Here is a 21,545-nt window from a genome sequence, read left to right as displayed (position 1 = left end):
TTCCGGAAGCCGCTGCGTCGTATTCCGCCCTCGGCCGTAATGGCGGCGGCCGGCTGGCTGCGGCGCCGGGGGCTGCTGGCGGTACCCTGGCGTTGGCGTTGCAGCCCCCGCCGCGGGGGTGCCGGCTGCCCGCCGGCGGGACAGATCCGCGACACCTTCCTCCGCTTCTTTGAGGAGCGCCACGGCCACCGCCGCCTGCCCTCTGCCCCCGTGCGGCCCCGCGGCGACTCGCGTCTCCTCTTCGTCAATGCGGGCATGAACCAGGTGCTCTTTCCCACTTCACTGCCTCTGGCCCAGTGCTGTAACTCTTCCCTGTCTGCAGTCCACCCCTGCAGGTCCCCTCCATCGGCATCCTGGGGGCTCCGCGTCCTCGGAGGAGCGCGGCCCTTCTCAGGTGACCCCTTTCGCGGAGGTCTTCTGCAGTGGGACGGGCCCCCGGGTGGGCTTACCGCGGCGCTGCCCTCCTGCCCGCCTCTCGTCGCGCCGTTTCCTTGTTTCAGGAGCCCCCATACAGCCCACAGTGCCGAGTGGCATCTGGCAGGAGCTCATGTCTGTCTGCCTTGATTTCTAGTTCAAGCCCATTTTTCTGGGCACGGCGCACCCCCGAAGCGAGCTGGCACAGTATCGGCGGGTGGTGAACAGCCAGAAGTGTGTGCGTGCAGGAGGGAAGCACAACGACTTGGAGGATGTGGGCCGGGATACTTACCATCACACGTTCTTTGAGATGCTGGGGAACTGGTCCTTTGGAGATTACTTTAAGGTGAGGTAATAGCAGTGAACTCTCTCCAGGAGGAAGCGTGGCTGTTCTTTCAGAGCTGTGCAACGGTGCCCTAGGGTTGTCTGCAGAAAGCATTTGGGGAGCTCTGTGGCCTGGCACAGAAGTATTTATCTGGGGTACTGAATCACGACATGTGCCCTGCAGATTCTCAAAGCACTCAGCCTGTCAAAGCTGTGAGGATACAAATCAAAGTTGTCCAGGTGAATGCTAGTGTTGACCGTATGACATGGTGAAAAGAGGTTACCAGTTCATTTGTTGTCTGTTATTAGAAAGATTGAAAGGGAGAAAGGATGCTTTTTTCCCCCCCCCCCCTAATTTTGGCTAGGGAATGCATTTTTGCCTTAGAGGAAAAATAATCTATGTAATTGCTGGCAAGCACATGGGTGTAGACGATGCTGCTATCCTGAAGGTCTCTGAACAGTTTAGGAGTGTCAGTTTTCCACAGGCAGCAGCAAGCCATCTGGTTCACCTGACCCTCATCCTGCTCTTTGCAGTGCACCTTGAAACTGGAAAGGGAGAGAGCAGCTGAAATAAGCTGTCATTTGACTCGCATCCTGGCTTGCTGTGCTTCTTACATGTTCCATGCCTGTCCAGGAAGAAGCATGTAGCATGGCCTGGGAGCTCCTGACAGAAGTCTACGAGATCCCGAGGGACCGTCTCTACGTCACGTATTTTGGTGGGGACCCCTCCCTGGGACTGTGTGCAGATGAAGAGTGCAGGGATGTATGGCTCCGCCTGGGGTGAGTGTGTTAGAGGAGAAGTTCTGAGCAGCAGCTGCTGACTCTTCAGTCTCTATAGTCTCCTGTTTGCTCTTTAGTTGACGGGAATCAGATGTAGGGATGAAAAGTTGTGGTTTAAACTCAATTCAGCATTTCTGGTTTGTTTGAACCATTAAAAGTCGTCTGGGCTCTGAGCACTTCAGGGTGCTTCGCCTTTAAATTGTTTCCTACATATCATCAGGCTTGAGGGGTGGTGTACCTAAGACTGGCTGGGCTGGATGTGTGGAGGTTCTCTGATCCTTTGTTTCCTCTCCATCATGAGCTGCAGAGATTGCCTTCTGTGAAAGCTAGCGATGGCTGCCTCAGCATGAGGGTGAAGCCACGGCAGAGGGCCCTGCTGTGCTTTGAGTCCTTGTCCCAGGCTGCGTGTTGACTTCCAGCACAAGGCACCCAGCTCTGTGCCATTGTTGGTGTTCAGCCTTGTTCATTATGATCAAGTCTGAGCTCTGCCGGAGTTCACTCCACAAACCCAGTGGAGAGTCTGTCTCTGCCAGCAGGAGCCAGACTGTTTGCCAGCCACTCTGGGCAGTGAGTTTGATCCTATCCGGTTTGATCCAACTCATTCCTGCTAAGGAGAGTAATTCCAAGTGAACAGAAGCAAAGGAATCATAATGTGTTTGGGTTTTGACTTTGTCGTAGTCAGAAAGGATTCTTCCCTTCCAACTTTCTTTTTGGTCTAGGCTACTGTGTGCTTTGTGTGTGTGTTTTCCTTCCCTTTTTTCCTTTTGCTGTTCTCCTTTCCAGGGTGCCTGCCAGTCGTGTGCTTCCTTTTCCATTGAAGGACAACTTCTGGGAGATGGGAGACACAGGTCCCTGCGGTCCCTGCTCAGAGATCCACTATGACCACGTGGGTGGTGGCAGAAATGCTGCTGCACTGGTGAACCAGGGCAGCCCTGATGTAGTGGAGATCTGGAATTTGGTCTTCATGCAGTATAACAGGTACCAGGCATCTGGTCTGAACTCCAGAATCATGCCATGTGTAGTCCCAGACATCTCTCTGCTCCCCAGGAGGTGGCAGTACAGGAGCAAGAGAGAAGCTGTCAGGCTGTGGCCAGTGTGGCTCTTGGGCCTCTTTGCTTTATTTGTCCTGTCCTCTTTAAACTTCTGCTGCCTATTCTCCCTCACTGCTGCATCCCAGAGGTTTCTTGAGGTCTGCAGCAGCGTGGAGAAACCTGCACAAGGAGGAGAAGGCCTTAGGACCTTACAGAGGGAAGGCCTTCTTCTCTCCATTGCAGTCTATCCTGACTATCTCATGGTCAGATACTGGCTACCTGACAGTGCCGAGGCAGGCTGCTATTAGTCTGGTCTGTGAGCTTCCTTTTGTGGGGTGATTTGCTGTTTCCATCCCTGTTGCTCTCCCGTTGTCTTTTGACTCACCTGCTCCTTTGCTTTGCCTCTGAACTGACTGTTGTTACTCTTTTGCCTTTTATTTTCTCTGGCTGACAGAGAGGTGGAGGGGAATCTGCTTCCCTTGCCACAGCACCACGTGGACACAGGAATGGGCCTGGAAAGGCTGGTGACAGTTCTTCAGAGCAAACGTTCCAACTATGACACAGATCTCTTCACTCCCATCTTGGATGCCATTCACAAGGTGATGGTGCTTGTGCTCAGTCACAGCTATGCAAAAGCTCCTTGAATGCAGACTGCATGGTTGCTGTCTTATTACAGCCTTCTCTACGTGTTACTCTGTGGTATTTTGAGACGAGGTATGTCCAGCCAGGCCCAGAGCAGCATTCAAGGGAAACTGGAGAGAATTCCAGGTTGTATATCCTCTGGGATATCAGCACTGCTCATCCATTTTAACTCTTTTTTTACAATCCTTCAGTGCTAGGGCACTGGCTGACATACCTTGAGTACAGAAGTCTTGGTGTCTAAAGCTCTGGAAGGATTTAATAGAATAGAATAAACCAGGTTGGAAGAGACCTTCGAGGTCATTGCATCCAACCTATTATCCAACACCATCTAATCAACTAAACCATGGCACCAAGCACCCCATCCAGGCTCCTCCTAAACACCTCCAGTGATGGTGACTCCACCACCTCCCCAGGCAGCCCATTCCAAAGGGCAATCGCTCGCTCTGTGTAGAATTTCTTCCTAACCTCCAGCCTAAACCTCCCCTGGCACAGCTTGAGATTGTGTCCTCTTGTTCTGATGCTGGTTGCCCGGGAGAAGAGACCAACCCCCACCTGGCTACAACCTCCCTTCAGGCAGTTGTAGACAGCAATAAGGTCCCCCCTGAGCCTCCTCTTCTGCAGGCTAAGCAACCCCAGCTCCCTCAGCCTCTCCTCGTAGGGCTTGTGTTCTAAACTCCTCCCCAACTTTGTTGTCCTTCTCTGGACATGTTCCAGCAACTCAACATCTTTACTAAACTGTGGGGCCCAGAACTGGACACAGGACTCAAGGTGTGGCCTAACCAGTGCTGAGTCCAGGGGCAGAATGACCTCCCCGCTCCTGCTGGCCACACTGTTCCTGATGCAGGCCAGGATGCCATTGGTCCTCCTGGCTGCCTGGGCACGCCGCAAGCTCATGTTCAGCCTTCTCTCAACCAGTACCCCCAGGTCCCTCTCTGCCTGACTGCTCTCCAACCACTCTGACCCCAGCCTGTAGCTCTGCATGGGGTGGCTGTGGCCAATGTGCAGAACCCAGCACAATGAATGTATCTTAGATGCACAAGGTTCAGAGGTGGTTGAGAAGTATGATGCCAAGTGTAGCTGGCTGCCTCTTACATTGAAACTTGTTCTGCAGCCATTTCTTTCTGCTGATCTATCCCCTTTATTTTCTCTTGTAGGGCTGCAGGGGGCCCAGCTACCAAGGTCTGGTCGGGGACGCTGATGTTGGGCGTGTGAATATGGCCTACCGTGTGGTTGCGGATCACGTGCGCACCTTGTGTGTGTGCATCACTGATGGCATCTACCCAGGCTTCTCTGGAGCAGAGTGAGGACATAAGGAAATGGCATAGGGTGAAAGGAGTTAGGTCTAGAAAGGAATACGGGCATCTAGGGGAGAGGTTGTGCTCTGAGCCCAAGCTAGGGGGTGCTTGAGCTTTGGAGAGGCAGAAGGGTAAGAGCCTGGAGGAGTGTCCAGTCTGCATCCTTAGATGGTTGTAGAGTGTGGGAAATAGTTGGCCTGTGTCAATAGATCAGGCCAGAGGAGCTGTGTAGAGGATGTGCTGGATGTGGGACTTGGACAGGGATACTTACGTGGCCTCTTGGCAAATCCTGTGCTGTTTCCAGACTGGTGCTGCGTCGCATCTTGCGCAGGGCTGTCCGCTTTTGCTCTGAAGTCCTCCACGCTCCACCTGGGCTCTTGGCCTCTCTGGTGCCTACTGTAGTGGAAGTGCTGGTAAGTAGAAAATACTGCCTTATGGGGAGGGGGGGAAATCAGTGTCACACTTGTCCTGTTCAGCCCCATGTTCACTTCCTGTACAGTCTCAGGAGACAACCTTGGATGTGAAGGAGCTGTAGGAGGGTGTATCTGATGCTATGATTTGGATCAGTAAAAATAGAATAGAATAGAATTAACCAAGTTGGAAAAGACCTTTGAGATCACTGAGTGCAACCTATCACCCAACACCATCTAATCAACTAAACCATGCAACCAAGCACCCCATCCAGTCTCTTCCTAAACACCTCCAGTGATGGTGACTCCACCACCTCCCTGGGCAGCACATTCCAATGGCCAGTCACTCCTTCTGGGAAGAAATTCTTCCTGACATCCAGCCTAAACCTGGCACAGCTTGAGACTGTGTCCTCTTGTTGTGGTGCTGGTTGCCTGGGAGAAGAGACCAACCCCCACCTGGCTACAACCTCCCTTCAGGTAGTTGTAGACAGCAAGAAGGTCTCCCCTGAGCCTCCTCTTCTGCAGGCTAAGCAACCCCAGCTCCCTCAGCCTCTCCTCACAGGGCTGTGCTCCAAACCCCTTACTCTTGCCCCATATCATTTATGATGGGAGAGAGGGGGCCTAGTATGACCAGTGGTACAGTCAGTACAAGTGTGTGTATAAAGTGCATGCAAGTGCTCATGGTTGTTTCCTGAGAGCTTCAAGCAGTTGTATCTGGTTAAAACCATCTGAAATTGGTCCCTGTGAGTACTAACATTCTAAATGATCATGCTGTCTTCCTGTTTTGAATGGATGCGTTTGCCAAGAGATGTTGTGCAGGGTGTAGCAGTGGTGGGTCACAAGGAGATAGCCAGGGGAATGCATCTGTAAGTCCATATGTTATTCTTGCCCTATGTTACTGTCCCTGAAGCTGTGCACTGGGTCACCCTTTATGCTGACCTGTCTGAGAAACCTCTGTAATTCTTGTGGCATGCTGTGAGATTCCCTGAGGGAGATGCTGTCACTAATTGAGACTCGCTCCACAGGGAGATGCCTATCCAGAGCTGACAAAGAATGCAGACCAGGTGAGTGATGTGGAATACCCTGGAGACAAACCCTATATCTCTCATTATCTTTATGAGGCACTGTTCTCAGGGGCAGACTTCTGCCCCTTCTTGGGTCTTAAATGGAGATGCTTGCATAGCCTCCTCCATAGCCATGTTCTCATGGGTGGGCTGAGATGCGCTGGGAACGTGTTTGTATCCTGAGCATGAGGAGCATCTGAGGCAGATTTCCTTGTGGGAGCTCTACTGGATCCTTACCAGGGACTGATTGTCCTGGTATAAGGCAGCTGCTGCTCTAAAAAAAGCCAGGATAGCTCTTTTGCAGAGTGCAAGTACAGCCTGTCCTAGCATGGGAACCCTGTGTTCAAAGTGAATTTGGGATTTGAGGCTGGTTCCACTTGCTTCTGCTGACAGCAACTGTGAAGAGCAATTTCTCTGGCAATTCCAGTCATGCAATTTTAATTGGGTCACAGCCATAAACACCTGATATGGAGCCTTTGTCAGCCACCAGCCTTCCCCAGGTGGATGGTCAATATTTCTTTGGCAGGCACAGTGATAAGGAGGCACAATGACTTTGGCTCTGGTTAGTAACATATCAGAGCCACGTTGTGAGGGATACATACGACACAAAAACGCTGGTTGAAGGAGTCAGTACCACTGTTAGATACCTGCTTAGTTGGAGCTAACTGTAGCAGGGCTTAGCAGAACTGAGGAACTCCCTTGTTATGGCTAACCCTCCTTCTGACCTTTGGGCAGATCATGGATATCATAAATGAGAATGAGGTAGCTTTTCTGTCCTCCCTTGAGCGTGGGAGACGCATCATTGAGCGGACAGTGCAGCAGATGGAGCCCTCCACAGATTTCCCAGGTGAGTCTTCTGCCTCTGACAAGCTACACTTACAGATAGTTTGATCCAGATCTTAGTAAGCATTGCAGTCAAGACTGTGCTGGATGTCTGCTTCCCCCATATGTTTTCAGTGACCTTCTAGCCCCAGGCAGAGAAGCATATGTTGTTTCTTTCACCAGATTGCAATTGTTTTCTAACCCTTGGCTCTCCTAACAAACTAGGCTGCTTTACTGTCTGACTAGCTAAGGCACAGCTGAAAAGAAGAGGCTTAGGACCCAACCAGTGCTGCTGCTTGTCTAGGTGTGCTGCACTGAATTTCAGCGGGGATGGGGCTGTGGGTTATCATTAATACCCAGTTCCATGCAAGAACATTCCATGCATTGCTTTGCTTCCCTTCCCCATTACTGGTGCACCTGCACACAGCATAGGTGAATCCAGTTACCGAAGAACACACTAATTGGTCCCATCCAAGCAAATCTTGATGTGCCTTTGCTTTCTGAGTTCACATAGTTCATGCTCTTCATTTCATCCTACAGCTGAAGTGGCCTGGTCTCTCTATGGGAATTTGGGATTCCCTCTGGATCTGATCAATTTGATGCTTGAAGAAAAAGGAATCGGGTTGGATTCAGCTGCTTTTGACAAACTTGCTCTGGAAGATGCAAAGGTAAGAAGAAGACTCACCTTGTCAGAATGATTTGGAGCCTGCCCTCTCTCCTGGGAGCATGGAGGCAGAATTCCTTTCACTGCTGAGGCTCTTTGGATGCCCCACAGAGCCTTTTACGTGAAGGAGCAGGGGGTCAGAAATAACAGCAGGGTCACAGTGCTTTTGCTTGTGGGTATGGGGCTGAAAAGTATTGGCTGGTGATACTCTTCAGATCAGAAGTGGTTTATGATGCTGAATGTTGCTGGAGTGGAGGTTATCATCAAAGTATATAGGTTAGGAATGTCCTCACACAAAAGCAGAGACAGAGGTTAGACAGCCCAAACAGCAAGTGACATACAAAGAGTTTACAAACTCCCCTCAGCCCTAGCAGTGCTGGAAGGTTTGTCCTGGCTCACCCTGTGCAGTACCTGGTTTGAGTCCTTGGTCTCCTGAACTTCAGTGGCCTGGAAGTTTACAGCTACACAGCAAGCTGTGCTGGAAGGGTTGTATTAGCTGTTGCTATCTGATACTGAGTGCTTGTTGGGTTTGAAGGAACTGGGTTGGTTTATCAGTAGCCTCCATCAGCAGGAAGGTGGAAGAAGTTCTTCCTAGCATCCAGTTACTGATTCGTGGGCCCCCCGGGTATCTCCTGTCTAACCGTGCCTTTGCTCCCCTGCAGCGGAAGGCTGGTGGCCCACAGGCAGGACAGCTGCAGGACACAAATGTGAGCCTTGATGTGCACTCTCTGGCTCAGCTGCAGAGCAGCAACGTGCCTGCTACTGATGACTCTCCAAAGTATGCCTACACACTTGGACAGCATGGGCAGTACGGTAAGTGGCCAGGTCCTGTCCATAAGGGAAGCTGTGCCTGAGGGAGTTGGAATCGCTCACGAGACTGCTTTTACTGCCTAACCTCATGCATGAAGAACACAGATTTGTGGTTCAGACCTGGACTTCAGCAAGGCCTTTGACTCTGTCCCCCACAGCAAACTCCTGGCCAAGCTGTCAGCCCCTGGCTTGGACAGCAGCACTCTGTGCTGGATTAGGAACTGGTTAAGGGGCCAAGCCCAGAGAGTGGTGGTGAATGGTGCCACATCCAGCTGGCAGCCAGGCACCAGTGGTGTCGCCCAGGGATCAGTGCTGGGCCCTGTGCTCTTTAATATGTTACCAATGATCTGGATGAGGGGATTGAGTCCATCATCAGTAAGTTTGCAGATGACACCAAGCTGGGAGCAGGTGTTGATCTGTTAGAGAGTAGGAGAGCTCTGCAGAGGGACCTCGACAGGCTGGGCAGATGGGCAGAGTCCAGGGGCATGAGATTGAACACATCTAAGTGCCAGGTTCTGCACATTGGCCACAGCAACTCCATGCAGTGCTACAGGCTGGGGTCAGAGTGGCTGGAGAGTGGCCAGGCAGAAAGGGACCTGGGGGTACTGGTTGACAGTAGGCTGAACATGAGCCAGCAGTGTGCCCAGGCAGCCAAGAAGGCCAATGGCATCCTGGCCTCTATCAGGAACAGTGTGGCCAGAAGGAGCAGGGAAGTCATTGTGCCCCTGGACTCAGCACTGGTTAGGCCACACCTTGAGTCCTGTGTCCAGTTCTGGGCCCCTCAGTTTAGGAAAGATGTTGAGTTGCTGGAAGGTGTCCAGAGAAGGGCAACAAAGCTGGGGAGGGATTTGGAGCACAGCCCTGTGAGGAGAGGCTGAGGGAGCTGGGGTTGATTAGCCTGGAGTAGAGGAGGCTCGGGGGAGACCTTCTTGCTGTCTACAACTCCCTGAAGGGAGGATGTAGCCAGGTGGGGGTTGGTCTCTTCTCCCAGGCAACTAGCACCAGAACAAGAGGACACAGTCTCAAGCTGTGCCAGGGGAGGTTTAGGCTGGATGTTAGGAAGAAGTTCTTCACAGAAAGAGAGATTGGCCATTGGAATGTGCTGCCCAGGGAGGTGGTGGAGTCACCATCACTGGAGGTGTTTAGGAAGAGCCTGGATGGGGTGCTGGGTGCCATGGTTTAGTTGATTAGATGGTGTTGGGTGACAGGTTGGACTTGATGATCTCAAAGGTCTATTCTGTACCTGCCTGCCTTGCTTCTGCATCTTTTCTCTGCCCCTGTACTTCATCCCAAAGCAGGTGCTTTTCTTACCACTGTTGGTGTGTCTCCAGGAAGGCTCCAGGCTGGTGGCAAGGCTGTGAGCTCTGAGCTGGCGTTACTGTGCAGTGGGCAAGCAGGGACTGTTGATTCCTGCTGGAGATGAGTCTGTCCCCAGCAATTAGGCTTCTGGGTGTGAGTGCCAGGGTGAATGGAGCAAATTATGCAACGGGTTTGGGCGGCTGTCCTTGCTGTTTCCTTCACAGACCACTAGATGCCATCTCAGGCTTTTGATCCTTCAGGATAACTGAGGTTGCTGATGTTCTAGAAGCTAAACCATAGAGTAAGAGTTGGTGTGGCTGTCACAGGCAATCCAAGATAGCTGTGTACAGCCATATCTATATCCCTCTTACCTAGTGTGCAGGTGGCAACCCACACTAAGCAGAAAGTGGGGCAGTTGAAGTGTGTGCATAATGTCATGATGCACACATCATGACAAAAGCATGTTGGAGGAAAAAAGCCTAGCAGTGACATTGTCTGAAATCTCAAGGGTAGAATTATCTCACTTTCTCAGTCTGAATCATGGAACAATTCAGGTGGAGGGGACCTCTGGGTGTCCAGTCTCTTGAAGGAGATTCAGCTTCACAGTTGGATCAGGTTGCTCAGAGCCTTGTCCACTTAACTTTTCATTCAGTACCTTTAAGGACAGAGATCCTACCACCTGTGTGTTCCCTTCATCAGTCTTAGTCTGAAAAGCTTGGGGTTTTCCTTTGTGTTCAACCAGAGTTTCCTGTACTGTAGTTGTAGTCTCACAAATGCTAAATAAGGGTGAATAAGCACTTCCTTTGACCTGCTGGCTGTGTTTATGTTCTTACAGCCCAGCAGGCAGGCAGTCTTCCTTGCTGCAAGGTCACCCTGCTGACTTGTGTTCTGCTTGATCCTGATGACTCCAAGGTTTCTGTCAGTCCATTTCTGTTGTCCATTTTCTCTGCTGAAATGCCTCTTAAAATGCAGCCCTGCTCTTCCATGTATCGAGCAGTCTACACCAGTTTGTTGCCATACACAAGCAGGATATGGTACAAGCCATCTTCTCATAGGTAGTCATTAACAAAGATGTTAAATGGTGTTGGCTCTAATATGAGCCACCAAGTAGCTCTGCTAGTAACTGAATATTAGTTGAACTATTGTACAGTTCTGTATGTGACCAGCTGCACAGCCAGTTGTACACCCACCTTGTCAACTACCTGTCCAGTCCATGTCACCCAAATCTGGCTTTGAGGAGCCTACAGAAGAGCTTGTTAGAATCCTTGTTGCATCAAGGAAGTTGAAGCTCTGTGGTCCCACGCCCACCAAGTCTGTCATCTTTTTACAGAAGGCAAACAGCTTTGCCAAGCTCGCAGTGTAGCAAGATGCAGAAGTGTCTGTGCCATGCCATGTTCTATCAGGCTCATGTGGAACCAGGTTAGGTGTCCCCAGCTACGTACCTGCTTCTCAGCAGATCTGTCCCTAGGTAAACAAGAGGTAACTTTGTCCTTTCTGCCAGTGGTTGTTCCTCTGCAAAGGAAGATTCCAGCTTTCAGTATAGATGGGGCGTTGGCAGGGTTGGCATGGAAAAGCAACCCCTCCTTTCCTGTTGCAATCTGACAGAGTGTATGTACTAATAGCTGCTGTCTTCTTCCTCCTGACAGAGTTCAGCCCATGCCAGGCCACTGTCCTGATGTTGTACAGGGATCAGTCTCTCCAGAAGGAGGTGGGGGCAGGGCAGCGATGTGGTGTCATCTTGGACAGGACTAACTTCTATGCAGAGCAGGGCGGGCAAGATTCTGACCAAGGCTACATGATATGTTTAGAACAGCAGGTAAGACCCAAGGCTGCCATGGGTCCTGATGCCAGGAAGAATTCCCCAAGGGATGGGCTGATTTACTGTGTAAAGCCAGTGACTCTTGACAGTTCCCTTGGCTTTGCATCAGGATCTGTGAGGGAGAAGCATGAGTAACTTTACAGAGGTATACTTGCTGCTCAGGTTGTCTCTTAGACCTTTGCAATTTTGTTTTGCTGGGGAAGACTGTAAAGGCTTCTCAGATCTCCCTTGAATGTGTCACACTCTTGCCAGCTGGTGTTGCAATGCAAAGAGAAGACAATGATCAGAGAGTCCATGATCTGAGAAAGGTGTCTCTGGCCAGTCCCGGATGACTGCGCACAGAGCCAAACCTTATCCCTCCTAAAAGCATCGAGGAGTTCCTCCACTTCTGCAGCATGTTCCTTCAGCACTGCCAGATGGAAAGCTTTGACCCACCCCTGGGGAGGTGCAGTTTTTTTCTCCTTCCTGGATTACAGCTCCTGAGAATCATTCATGGGCACTGACACTGCCTTTTTAGCCTTGCAGAATGTGATAGTGCCTTGCCTAGCACTTCTCCCCAGGCTGAAGTGAGGGTCAAGTTTCTGTTGCCAGCCCAATGAGTCATAAATGGCACTTTGGATGCCTCAGACCCAGAGCCTTGGCAGCTGCTGTCAGTTTTCTCATGGACAAGCATCCTTGTTAGGAAAATTTATCAGCATAGGTAGTGGTGGTACTGCCTCTCCACTGCAAGCTGACAGGCTCAACATGTTGTGCAGTGAGTGGCTGGGTACAGGGAGAGTCTGAGGTACTTTGGTTGCATTCACAGTAAGCTCCCTGCTCTTCCCACCCTATCCCTGTCCTTTTAAGGATCAGTGGGGCTTGTGTTTCCCAGTCAGATCAAGCAGGCACCTAGCAAAGGTATTTGGAATTTCCCTGTGTCCTAACTTATCTTTCTGTGTCTCTGCTTAGGACATACTCTTCCCTGTAGAGTCAGTTCATCTCTGTGGTGGTTATGTGATCCATGAGGTTACTGCTGTGGAAACCCTGCGTGTTGGTCATCAAGTGCAGCTTTTTGTGGATGAGGTGATAACTTACTGCTTTTTAACCTTCTCCCAACCTTGCTTTGAGAGTCTTGTGATATCCTAATTAACCTGGGCACAGCAAAGCCTTGTGTTCCTGAGACTGCTTTTCATTTGGTATGCAATGGAAAGGAGTACCTCACAAGCGACTCTGTCATCTGTGAGCCATTGGTCTGTCCTGAAGTATCCAGCCTAGTTTGCTGGTTTAGAGGTGATCCCATGAGGATGGGGTCAGAGTGGCTGGACAGCAGCCAGGCAGAAAGGGACCAAGGGGTACTGGTTGATAGTAGGCTGAACATGAGACAGCAGTGTGCCCAGGTGGCAAAGAAGGCCAATGTCATCCTGGGCTGTATCAGGAATAGTGTGGCCAGCAGGAGCAGGGAAGCCATTGTGCCCCTGTACTCACAGTGTCACCAAGGTTGGAAGAGACCTCAAAGATCACCAAGTCCAACCTGTCAGCACTGCTTAGGCCACACCTTGAGTCCTGTGTCCAGTTCTGGTCCCTTCAATTTAAGAAGGACATTGAGACTCTTGATCGTGCCCAGAGAAGGGCAACAAGGCTGGGGAGAGGCCTTGAGCACAGCCCTATGAGGAGAGGCTGAGGGAGCTGGGATTGTTTAGCCTGGAGAAGAGGAGGCTCAGGGGAGACCTTACTGCTCTCTACAACTACCTGAAGGGAGGTTGTAGCCAGGAGGGGGTTGGTCTCTTCTCCCAGGCAACCAGCACCAGAACAAGAGGACACAGTCTCAAGCTGTGCCAGGGGAGGTTTAGGCTGGAGGTGAGGAGAAAGTTCTTCACAGAGAGAGTTGTTAGCCATTGGAATGGACTGCCCAGGGAGGTGGTGGAGTCACCATCCCTGGAGGTGTTCAAGAGGGGATTGGACGTGGCACTTGGTGCCACGGTTTAGTTAGTCATGAGGTGTTGGGTGTCAGGTTGGCTTTCATGATCTTTGAGGTCTTTTCCAACCTTATTGGTTCTATGATCTACCCTGTGGCATAAATTAACCTGGCAGCTGTGCTACCCATTGGTTTTCCCCTGCATCTTCTCCGGTCCTCTCATGTGCAGCCGTTCCCATATCTCTTCATGCCATCCCTTGCTCCTCTGACCTGTGCAGAAGCAGCACTCCCTGCCAACTTCTCTGTGCTTCCAGGCTCGGCGGCTGGGCTGTATGAGGAACCACACTGCTACCCACCTGCTGAACTTTGCGCTTCGCCACGTCCTGGGCGACAACCCCGAGCAGCGAGGGTCCCACGTGACAGCAGAGCGCCTGCGCTTTGATTTTGATACCAAGGTGCCCCTGCGCTTCTGGCCTCCTGCTCTCAGCAATACCTGTATCCCAGTACTGATGTTCTCCCCAGCAATGTTTTCTAATCACTCATGTTTTATCTGAGCATTGAAACTTGTCCGTCTGGACATGACTCGCTCTGCTTGCATTGCCCAGACTCTCTGCAGCACTCACTGAGGGGATGAATGGGGCGCAGCAGGGACAGAACTTAGCAAGGGTGGTGGGCATGGGGCTGACCTGAGTAGTTTAAAGGGGTCTTTGAAAGATCGACCAGCTTGGCTGTGGGACCTATCTGATGTTTGTGCTCGTCATCCAGGTGACAGTAGCTGGGAACTGAAAGCTCTTGGGTCAGGCCAAGCACTGGCCCTGGTCACTCATTGCAGCATCTGTCTTGAAGAATTTGGTTGATGCTCTTGCATTAAAAATCCTCACCCCTGTTGGGAGGAGGGCAGTGGGAGGGTCATGATGCTCACAACTCCCTTTTACAAGTACAGAAGATGAGATGTGCAGTGGTGGAGCGGTGTGCCCAAGCTGACTTGCCTGAGGGCCCTATTTCAATCCTCCTTTCTTCTGTGCCTCTTTGGAGGCTTCTCCTGAAGGTGGCTGATTTACTTCCTCAGAGCCCTATGACTGTGGAGCAGCTGCAGCAAGTGGAGCAAGTGGTCCAGGATGTGATCAAACGAAATGAGGTTGTGCATATAGCTGAGGTCCCCCTCACTCTGGCGAGAAGTGTTCGGGGACTCCGTGCAATGGATGAGGTATGACAAGATGGCAGTTGCATATCTTCACAAGCCTTCTGCAGCAGGAATCATCTGGGTCACAAGAGGTGTTGTCACAACAGGTTTCTGCAAGGGAATTGACCCACAAAACTCAGGGAGGAAAATAGGACAGAGATGAGATCTCTGGACACTGTTATAAAAGTGGAGGCTGGTGATGTGCAGGCTTTCTCCTCATTCCTTTGCACCTAGAGCTTGTGGTGTTAGTCAGTTGTTCCTTTCTCCCCGTGATGGCTGGTTGTGGAGGAGAAGCAGTGCTGCCCCTGACTGGGGCTGCTCTAGAACAGGACAAAAATAAGGCAGTCACCTGAAGCCATGTAGTTAGTCTATAAGTGCCCCTGAAGGACCATGTTGTTAGCCACTGATCCCTGTCTCCTCTGTCAGGGGTATCCAGATCCAGTGAGGATAGTGTCCCTGGGGGTCCCTGTGGAGAGTGTGCTGACCTGCGACTCTGAGGCTGCCATGCAGACCTCTGTGGAGCTCTGCTGTGGGACGTAAGTGACTTACTGGTGGTCAGGTGGTGTACTTGCGAGCACTGGTGGCTGAGGTAGGGACATTCTTGCAAGCTCCACTCACTGTCCCTGTGCAATTAAGTTTCCTCACCAGAAAGATTTTGTAAGAATAGGATGGGCTGGTTATGAAGCTCTGGAAGTCTCAGGGTGAGAAAACTTCAGTGAAATGCAAAGCGTTTTGCCTTGCTTCACCATCTGAAACCAGCCTGGAAGCTGAAGGGCACAGCAGAGCATGGGAAAGGAATGTGTGTCCTGTCACACCAGGGTTGCATTGCTTTGGATTTGGATTTGCAGGAGGGCTGAAGACCCAGCAGAATATTCTGAGGCAGTTGTGAAGTCTTGAGGTTGCTCTGATTTTATTTCTTTGTTGTCTTCTGCTTTTAGCAGTAGTGAGAGTAAAAGAAGAGTTAATCTTAAGACAGTGCTGACACAAAAACCAACCTAGAAACAAATTGGCCTTTGAGCAGGCACAGCTGAAAATGAGCAAGTTTCTAGTCATGAGATCATTCTTGTGGGAGTAGTGGGACAAGAAACTGCATGGGAGTGGAGATGATCAGTTCTTGTGAAGCTGTCTGAAATGATTACTCTTAGTAACAAAACCTGAGACGCTGTAGTTGTTTCATAGCCAGAGCTGAATAGCCGAAAAAGGGAAGGGGCGGTCATCAGTGCCCAGCCACTACACAGCTACCCTGTGACTGGAGTCTGCTGGCCTGACAAGAGAGTGGTGGAGTTGGAGGAAAAAAGTATTGTCTACGAGGTTCAGTAGCAGCTGAGCAGAAGAGAAAAATCCCAGTTCATACCACTGCTGGAGGAAAGAAGAGGAAAGCAGTGCAGAACTTGACTGTTGTGCACCCTTCAGTAGCACTGAAGTTCCTCTGGAGCAGCCTTGACTCTGCTGTCTCTTGCCTGATGGGGTGCCATCAGGATTTTAGGGATGGGAAAGGACTCAAGGTATTGGGAAACAGGGAGGGGCAGCTGAACTTGAGATTTTCTGTTCCCAGAGAGCAGCGTTGTTTTCTTTCCTGTTCTCTGCTGATGTTGTAGGCACCTTCTACAGACAGGAGCTGTGGAAGATCTGACCATCATCGGTGAGCGCCAGCTCGTGAAAGGGATTAGCCGTGTCATTGCGGTGACAGGCCAACAAGCCAAACAGGTAAGAAAGGAAGAGCTGAGGTTTCTAACATGTCAAGGCAATGCCAGAAGGACCCAGCTTTGTAGATTCCTCCTTGCAGTTAGCTTCCCCTTTTTTTTGGCTAAGGCCTCCTTCCTGTGCCTGATCTGGCTTACCCCTTCATCCCTGGACCCAGCTCTGCTGCCATGCTTCTCTGTTCACCTCCACTCTCCCCATCCTAGTCTCCTGTCTCCTTGACCTTCATTCCTCCCCTCAGGCCCCCTTTTCCAAGATTAGAACTTGGCACAAGATAACAGGAAGTCTCTAGGCTAAATTTCTGTCCCCAGGTAGGTGTTTAAAGGTGCAATTCTTTGTTCTTTGGTTTCACCTCCGGACTGCTTCCTGCCTATCACAGCTGGATTTGTACTTTATGGTTATGGGGCTATGGCCTCGTTTTTAAAACCCTTTTGCTTCTTTTCTTTAGTCTTTTTTTCCCTGTGAAACTGTGGTTCTGGTCTGGATGGGTCTGTATAAAAAGTGAGTGACCTGTTATTATGTCTGTGAGACTGAATATCTGGAAGTGTCAGAGGCCCTGCAACCTGGCCTACTTCCTTTAAGGCTGCAGTCAGAGTGGAGTGACTCACTGTCAATGAAACTGGAAAGGCTAAAGGCAAATTCCACCCCTGCAAATCTGTTGCTTTTTGGCTGGCTGTCTTCCCATGCATCTGTGCCCCTAGCAAGGCTTTTCTTGGTGCAGAGGACTGAAAAGCTGCAGGGCACATCTGCATGCTTTGCTGGAAGTGCTGACCTGGAGGGCCCCTGGAGAGGAGCTGTGTGCCTCTGTTAATCAGACTGCAGCCATGAGGGAGTGACTTGACACAAGGGATGTGTATCCAAGATAGGCAGAGCAGTCTTCACTGTCTGCACATTTCTTAGGTACTCTTTGTGATCCTGGTCTGTTCAGACCTTATTGCTTTCTACAACTACCTGAAGGGAGGTTGTAGCCATGTGGGGGTTGGTCTCTTCTCCCAGGCAACCTTTGGCAGAACAAGAGGACACAGTCTCAAGCTGCACCAGGGGAGGTTTAGGCTGGATGTTAGGAAGAAGTTCTTCATAGAGAGAGTGATTGGCCATTGGAATGTGCTGCCCAGGGAGGTGGTGGAGTCACCATCCCTGGAGGTGTTTTAAGAGACTCAATGGGGCGCTTGGTTGCATGGTTTAGTTGACTAGATGGTGTTGGGTGATAGGTTGGACTCGATGATCTCAAAGGTCTCTTCCAACCTGGTTAATTCTATTCTATTCTAAACTCTAGCAGGACAATTCTGGACACAGAGCTCTGGCAGAGAAATGGTCAAGGCCATAAGGATTTTCACTGGAGCAAACTGTACTAGGCTTTTTGTTAACAGCAGCATTGGTGTTAGGGAAAGCAATAAGAGCTGCACCAAGGCCAGCTGAACTGGTCCTCAAGAAATGTGCTAGGACAGCTGATGAGTTTTCATTTTAGTTTTAGTGTTCCTTTTGTTTCTTCAGTCACTAGTTTCAAGATCACATTTTGTAATGGAAAAAGAGCACTGAGAAGTAAATGTGTCTCCCAGCTTTTCTCCTTGACATCCCTACCTCCTGGTGTGAGATAGTCAGGAAACATAAGTGCACAACAGCTTGGTCCCCTGCGTGTGACCATCTAGTGTTGCTTTTAAATCTAGAGAGGAACATTCTATTACAGAGTCTCCTGGGGACTGTTGTTCTTAAAGCCTCTGTCTGTAGAAGCCTTTCCACTGCATCCTGAGCAGTACTTCATCGTTACGACCCTGTTGCCTCCCCGCTTCCTCCATCTCCATTCGGTTCTTCCCGTTGCTCCATCTGCAGCATTCTCTCCCTCTCCCACTCCAGGCCCGGGAAGTAGGCAAGTGCTTGGCTGTAGAAGTGGACTCTCTCTCCCTGCGAATGCAGCAGAGGAGCACCTCTATTCCTGAGATGCAGAACCTCTCCAAAGAAGTTGGCCAGCTGACCAAAGTAAGGATTATACTTCCTTACAGGAAAGATCCCAGTGTGGGCTGCAGATGCTTGAGGAGCATGACTTTTTCCCTACTAGCTTCACATATGACCATGATTAATAGGAAGGGCATGCAGCTACCTGTTGGTGCCTCTTTGGTTGCAAACATTTCTATGAGTGTGTAGGTGCCTCTGTTGCAGATGTCCTGCCAGAGGGAATGGAGAAAAGAGAATAAAACTGTGTGGTGGTGAGAGAAAGTTCATTTCTCCCACACACACATAAAGAAACCATGGCTAGCTCAGTCAGAGAAGCAAAGATATGAATAAGCTATATTTACAAGCAGGATGAAATGCAGATGATTATAAACACAATATACAGTATTTACAAAATACACAGAAATATACAGCAAAGAATGTAATACAGAATAACCTTTCCCTCCTCCAGCCAGAGGAGGTCCAAAACCTGTACCCCCTTTCTCCCCCTACCTCCCTTTTTCCCCAAAAAGGGGTAGAGAGAGAGAAAAAGGTAATTATTAAGGAGGAAATTCTGTTAGCTCAAAGTGTGTGCAAGAATTAGTGTATCTGTTGGTTGAAGGTTGAGCAACAGCTGTGCTGGACTGAGTTAGAGAGGGACTGAAACAGACAGGCTGAAAAAGACAGACAGACTGAACTGAGATTCAAACCGAACTAAAACTTAGAGTTGCATTCTACCAATGAAATTGGTTTAGAATATCTTGTTTTCATTATTTCACCAAAACATTCAGCCAGAGTGTTCCAGCAACTGTCCCTTTCTTAAAGGCACAGCCTGAAACTGTCACAAACTGAAAAAGAGTTTCCAGGCTTTAGATGCCCAGCTGAAAAAGAGAGAGCTGTGTACACAGTGGCTGGCTGGTCTGATGATGCAGGGTTATAGGAGGGTCTTGGGAAGAGTCCAGACTTCAGCCTAATGTCTGGAGAATTAGCCGTTTATTTTTTTGTCTAGGTACAGTTTAGTGTCCTTAAACAGCAAATTGTCTTGCAGGTGGTGGCTAACACTGCAATGCCCCAGTGGCAAAGAAAAGGACTACAGACTGTCCTCAAAGCATTACAGCGAACAGCCAACACGGCCATCAAGAAACTGGAGCTGCAGAAGGTACTGTGGCAGCAGCACACTCACTTGGAGTTTGGTAATAGCCTTGTGTGGCACACACTGGTGGACCTGGTGTCTTTCACACTTCACAGCCACTCAGTCACTAGAGTCTCATTAGAAAGCAGAATAAAGCAGACAAAATCACACACGGTGCAATGCAAGCCCTGTGCTGGGTTGATTTCACTGGCATTAACCAGGGCCATCATTTAAAATGCTGTGAAGGAATAGCAGCTTTTGTCACCTGCAGAATCTTTGTATCTTTCTGCCTGTGAGGATGGGGAGCCCCATATAAGCACTTTTGGCAAACACCAACAGGCTGATAGGCTTCACCTTGCTGTTTTGATGTGAGGAGGACGAGCGGGGCCTGAAAATGGGCTTTACAGGGTCAGACAGCAAGACAGTGGCAGGACTTTCTGGCAGCCTTTCTGCCAACTCTATACATAATTGCTCTGGCTTCCCACTGCATTTGTGTCTTGCTAATTTACATTATTACATTAATAGCCCTTTGAAAATGCTTTTACATGACTTGGTGTTCTCCACAAGAACTTAAAGTAGGAGCATCTTGCCACAGGGACCTGCCTGAGACGTGGCAATGTATAGGTCTAGAAGAGGGGCTGAGAAGTGAGCAGGTCACTGTCTATTCTACTTTTGAAAGAACTTTCTTTGTGCTTGCTTTTGAAGAAGGAGGGTTGCACAGATCTTTGTGTGGAAATGTCCATTTTCTAGTCTTCCTTCTGCTAACATTTAGCCTCCCTCTGTCCCTCACTTCCATTCCCTATGTACAGGTGTTGCATACATGTAACCCAATCCAGCCCACCCTATGCCACCTATACCCCTTCAAGTGCTGTGTTTTTCCTCTTCCAGGCTGAAGAGAAGGCCAAACAGCTGCTAACAAAACATTGCAACCAGCCTGTCATCATTGATACCATCTCAGCTGATTCCCTCTCTGTGAGTAATGGACATTATTTGTTGGCCCAGCAGTACCTCAGGTGCCTCATTCAAAAAGAGGGAGCTGCCAGGCATGTTCTCTGCTGCATGCCAGTTTCCTTTGCTACAGCCTGACCCTCTTCTCCCTGTCACTCCAGATTCTAATGAAGGTAGTGAACCAGCTGTGTGACAAGTCTCCTGGCACATCAGTCTTGCTACTCAGCCCTCAGGCTTCTGGTGAGGTGCTCTGTGCATGTCAGGTGTCCAAGGTAAGCAGAATCCAGGTAGAATCATCATGAACCTGCCTGCAAAGAGGGGCTGGACCCACTGCTCAGCAGGTCCCATTTGAGGCTTTTCCTAGGATTCTGCCTAGTGTTGGTGGTTATTCACAAAGGGTTAGGACCCAAGATGACCATACTGAGACCAGAGATGCTTTCAATCTCTGCTGGGCACACATACCCCTGGATCCTCCAGCTCTTGTTTGCCCAGAGGCAAGACCCAGCATTGACATGCAAGCTGAGCTTTTGCAGTCCCTGCAGTCATGATTGCTTGAGGCAGTGAGGGGCAGGCTGAGTGAAGAGAGAATAGAATAGAATTAACCAGGTTGGTTAGGTCTTTACCTTTGAGGTCACTGAGGCCAACCTATCATCCAACACTATCTAATCAACTAAACCATGGCACCAAGCACCCCATCCAGTCTCTTCCTAAACATCTCCAGTGATGGTGACTCCACCACCTCCCTGGGCAGCACCTAACATCCAGCCTAAACCTCCCCTGGCACAGCTTGAGACTGTGTCCTCTTGTTCTGCTGCTGGTTGCCTGGGAGAAGAGACCAACCCCCACCTGGCTACAACCTCCCTTCAGGTAGTTGTAGACAGCAATAAGGTCTCCCCTGAGCCTCCTCTTCTCCAGGCTAAGCAACTCACAGCCCTTAGCCTCTCCTCATAGGGCTGTGCTCCAAACCCCTCCCCAGCTTTGTTGCCCTTCTCTGGACACCTTCCAGCAACTCAACATCTTTCCTAAACTGAGGGGCCCAGAACTGGACACAGGACTCAAGGTGTGGCCTAACCAGTGCAGTGTACAGGGGCACAATGACTTCCCTGCTCCTGCTGGCCACACTGTTCCTGAGAGGCCATTTGCCTTCTTGGCCACCTGGGCACACTGCTGGCTCTTGTTCAGCTGGCTGTCAACCAGTACCCCCAGGTCCCTTTCTGCCTGGCTGCTCTCCAGCCACTCTGACCCCAGCCTGTAGCTCTGCATGGGGTTGCTGTGGCCAATGTGCAGAACCCAGCACTTGGATGTGTTCAATCTCATGCCCTTGGACTCTGCCCATCTGTCCAGCCTGTCAAGGTCCCTCTGCAGAGCTCTCCTACCCCCTAAC

The 21,545-nt window shown here is 50.3% G+C and overlaps 1 protein-coding gene across 2 annotated transcripts in view; it reads left to right on the top strand.

The window, feature by feature from the left end:
* The first annotated feature begins 39 nt into the window (after window positions 1–39).
* The window catches only part of AARS2 (alanyl-tRNA synthetase 2, mitochondrial), a 35,147-nt gene continuing 13,641 nt past the window's right edge, over window positions 40–21,545 (top strand). For both annotated transcript variants that reach the window (XM_054162409.1, XM_054162408.1), the window contains exons 1-21: window positions 40–264; window positions 572–760; window positions 1,373–1,518; window positions 2,302–2,496; window positions 3,004–3,148; window positions 4,346–4,491; window positions 4,791–4,899; window positions 5,922–5,960; window positions 6,696–6,807; window positions 7,323–7,450; window positions 8,109–8,259; window positions 11,202–11,371; window positions 12,323–12,436; window positions 13,583–13,723; window positions 14,338–14,475; window positions 14,878–14,987; window positions 16,050–16,158; window positions 18,007–18,129; window positions 19,130–19,240; window positions 20,102–20,185; window positions 20,323–20,433. In XM_054162409.1, coding sequence (XP_054018384.1) covers window positions 40–264; window positions 572–760; window positions 1,373–1,518; window positions 2,302–2,496; window positions 3,004–3,148; window positions 4,346–4,491; window positions 4,791–4,899; window positions 5,922–5,960; window positions 6,696–6,807; window positions 7,323–7,450; window positions 8,109–8,259; window positions 11,202–11,371; window positions 12,323–12,436; window positions 13,583–13,723; window positions 14,338–14,475; window positions 14,878–14,987; window positions 16,050–16,158; window positions 18,007–18,129; window positions 19,130–19,240; window positions 20,102–20,185; window positions 20,323–20,433 — 2,796 coding nt within the window. The remainder of the gene's footprint in view (window positions 265–571; window positions 761–1,372; window positions 1,519–2,301; window positions 2,497–3,003; window positions 3,149–4,345; window positions 4,492–4,790; window positions 4,900–5,921; window positions 5,961–6,695; window positions 6,808–7,322; window positions 7,451–8,108; window positions 8,260–11,201; window positions 11,372–12,322; window positions 12,437–13,582; window positions 13,724–14,337; window positions 14,476–14,877; window positions 14,988–16,049; window positions 16,159–18,006; window positions 18,130–19,129; window positions 19,241–20,101; window positions 20,186–20,322; window positions 20,434–21,545) is intronic.

The sequence above is a fragment of the Dryobates pubescens genome, chromosome 6 (assembly GCF_014839835.1).
Source record: "Dryobates pubescens isolate bDryPub1 chromosome 6, bDryPub1.pri, whole genome shotgun sequence".
NCBI classification, from domain to species: domain Eukaryota; kingdom Metazoa; phylum Chordata; class Aves; order Piciformes; family Picidae; genus Dryobates; species Dryobates pubescens.
This window is presented reverse-complemented; position numbering and strand designations above follow the sequence as displayed.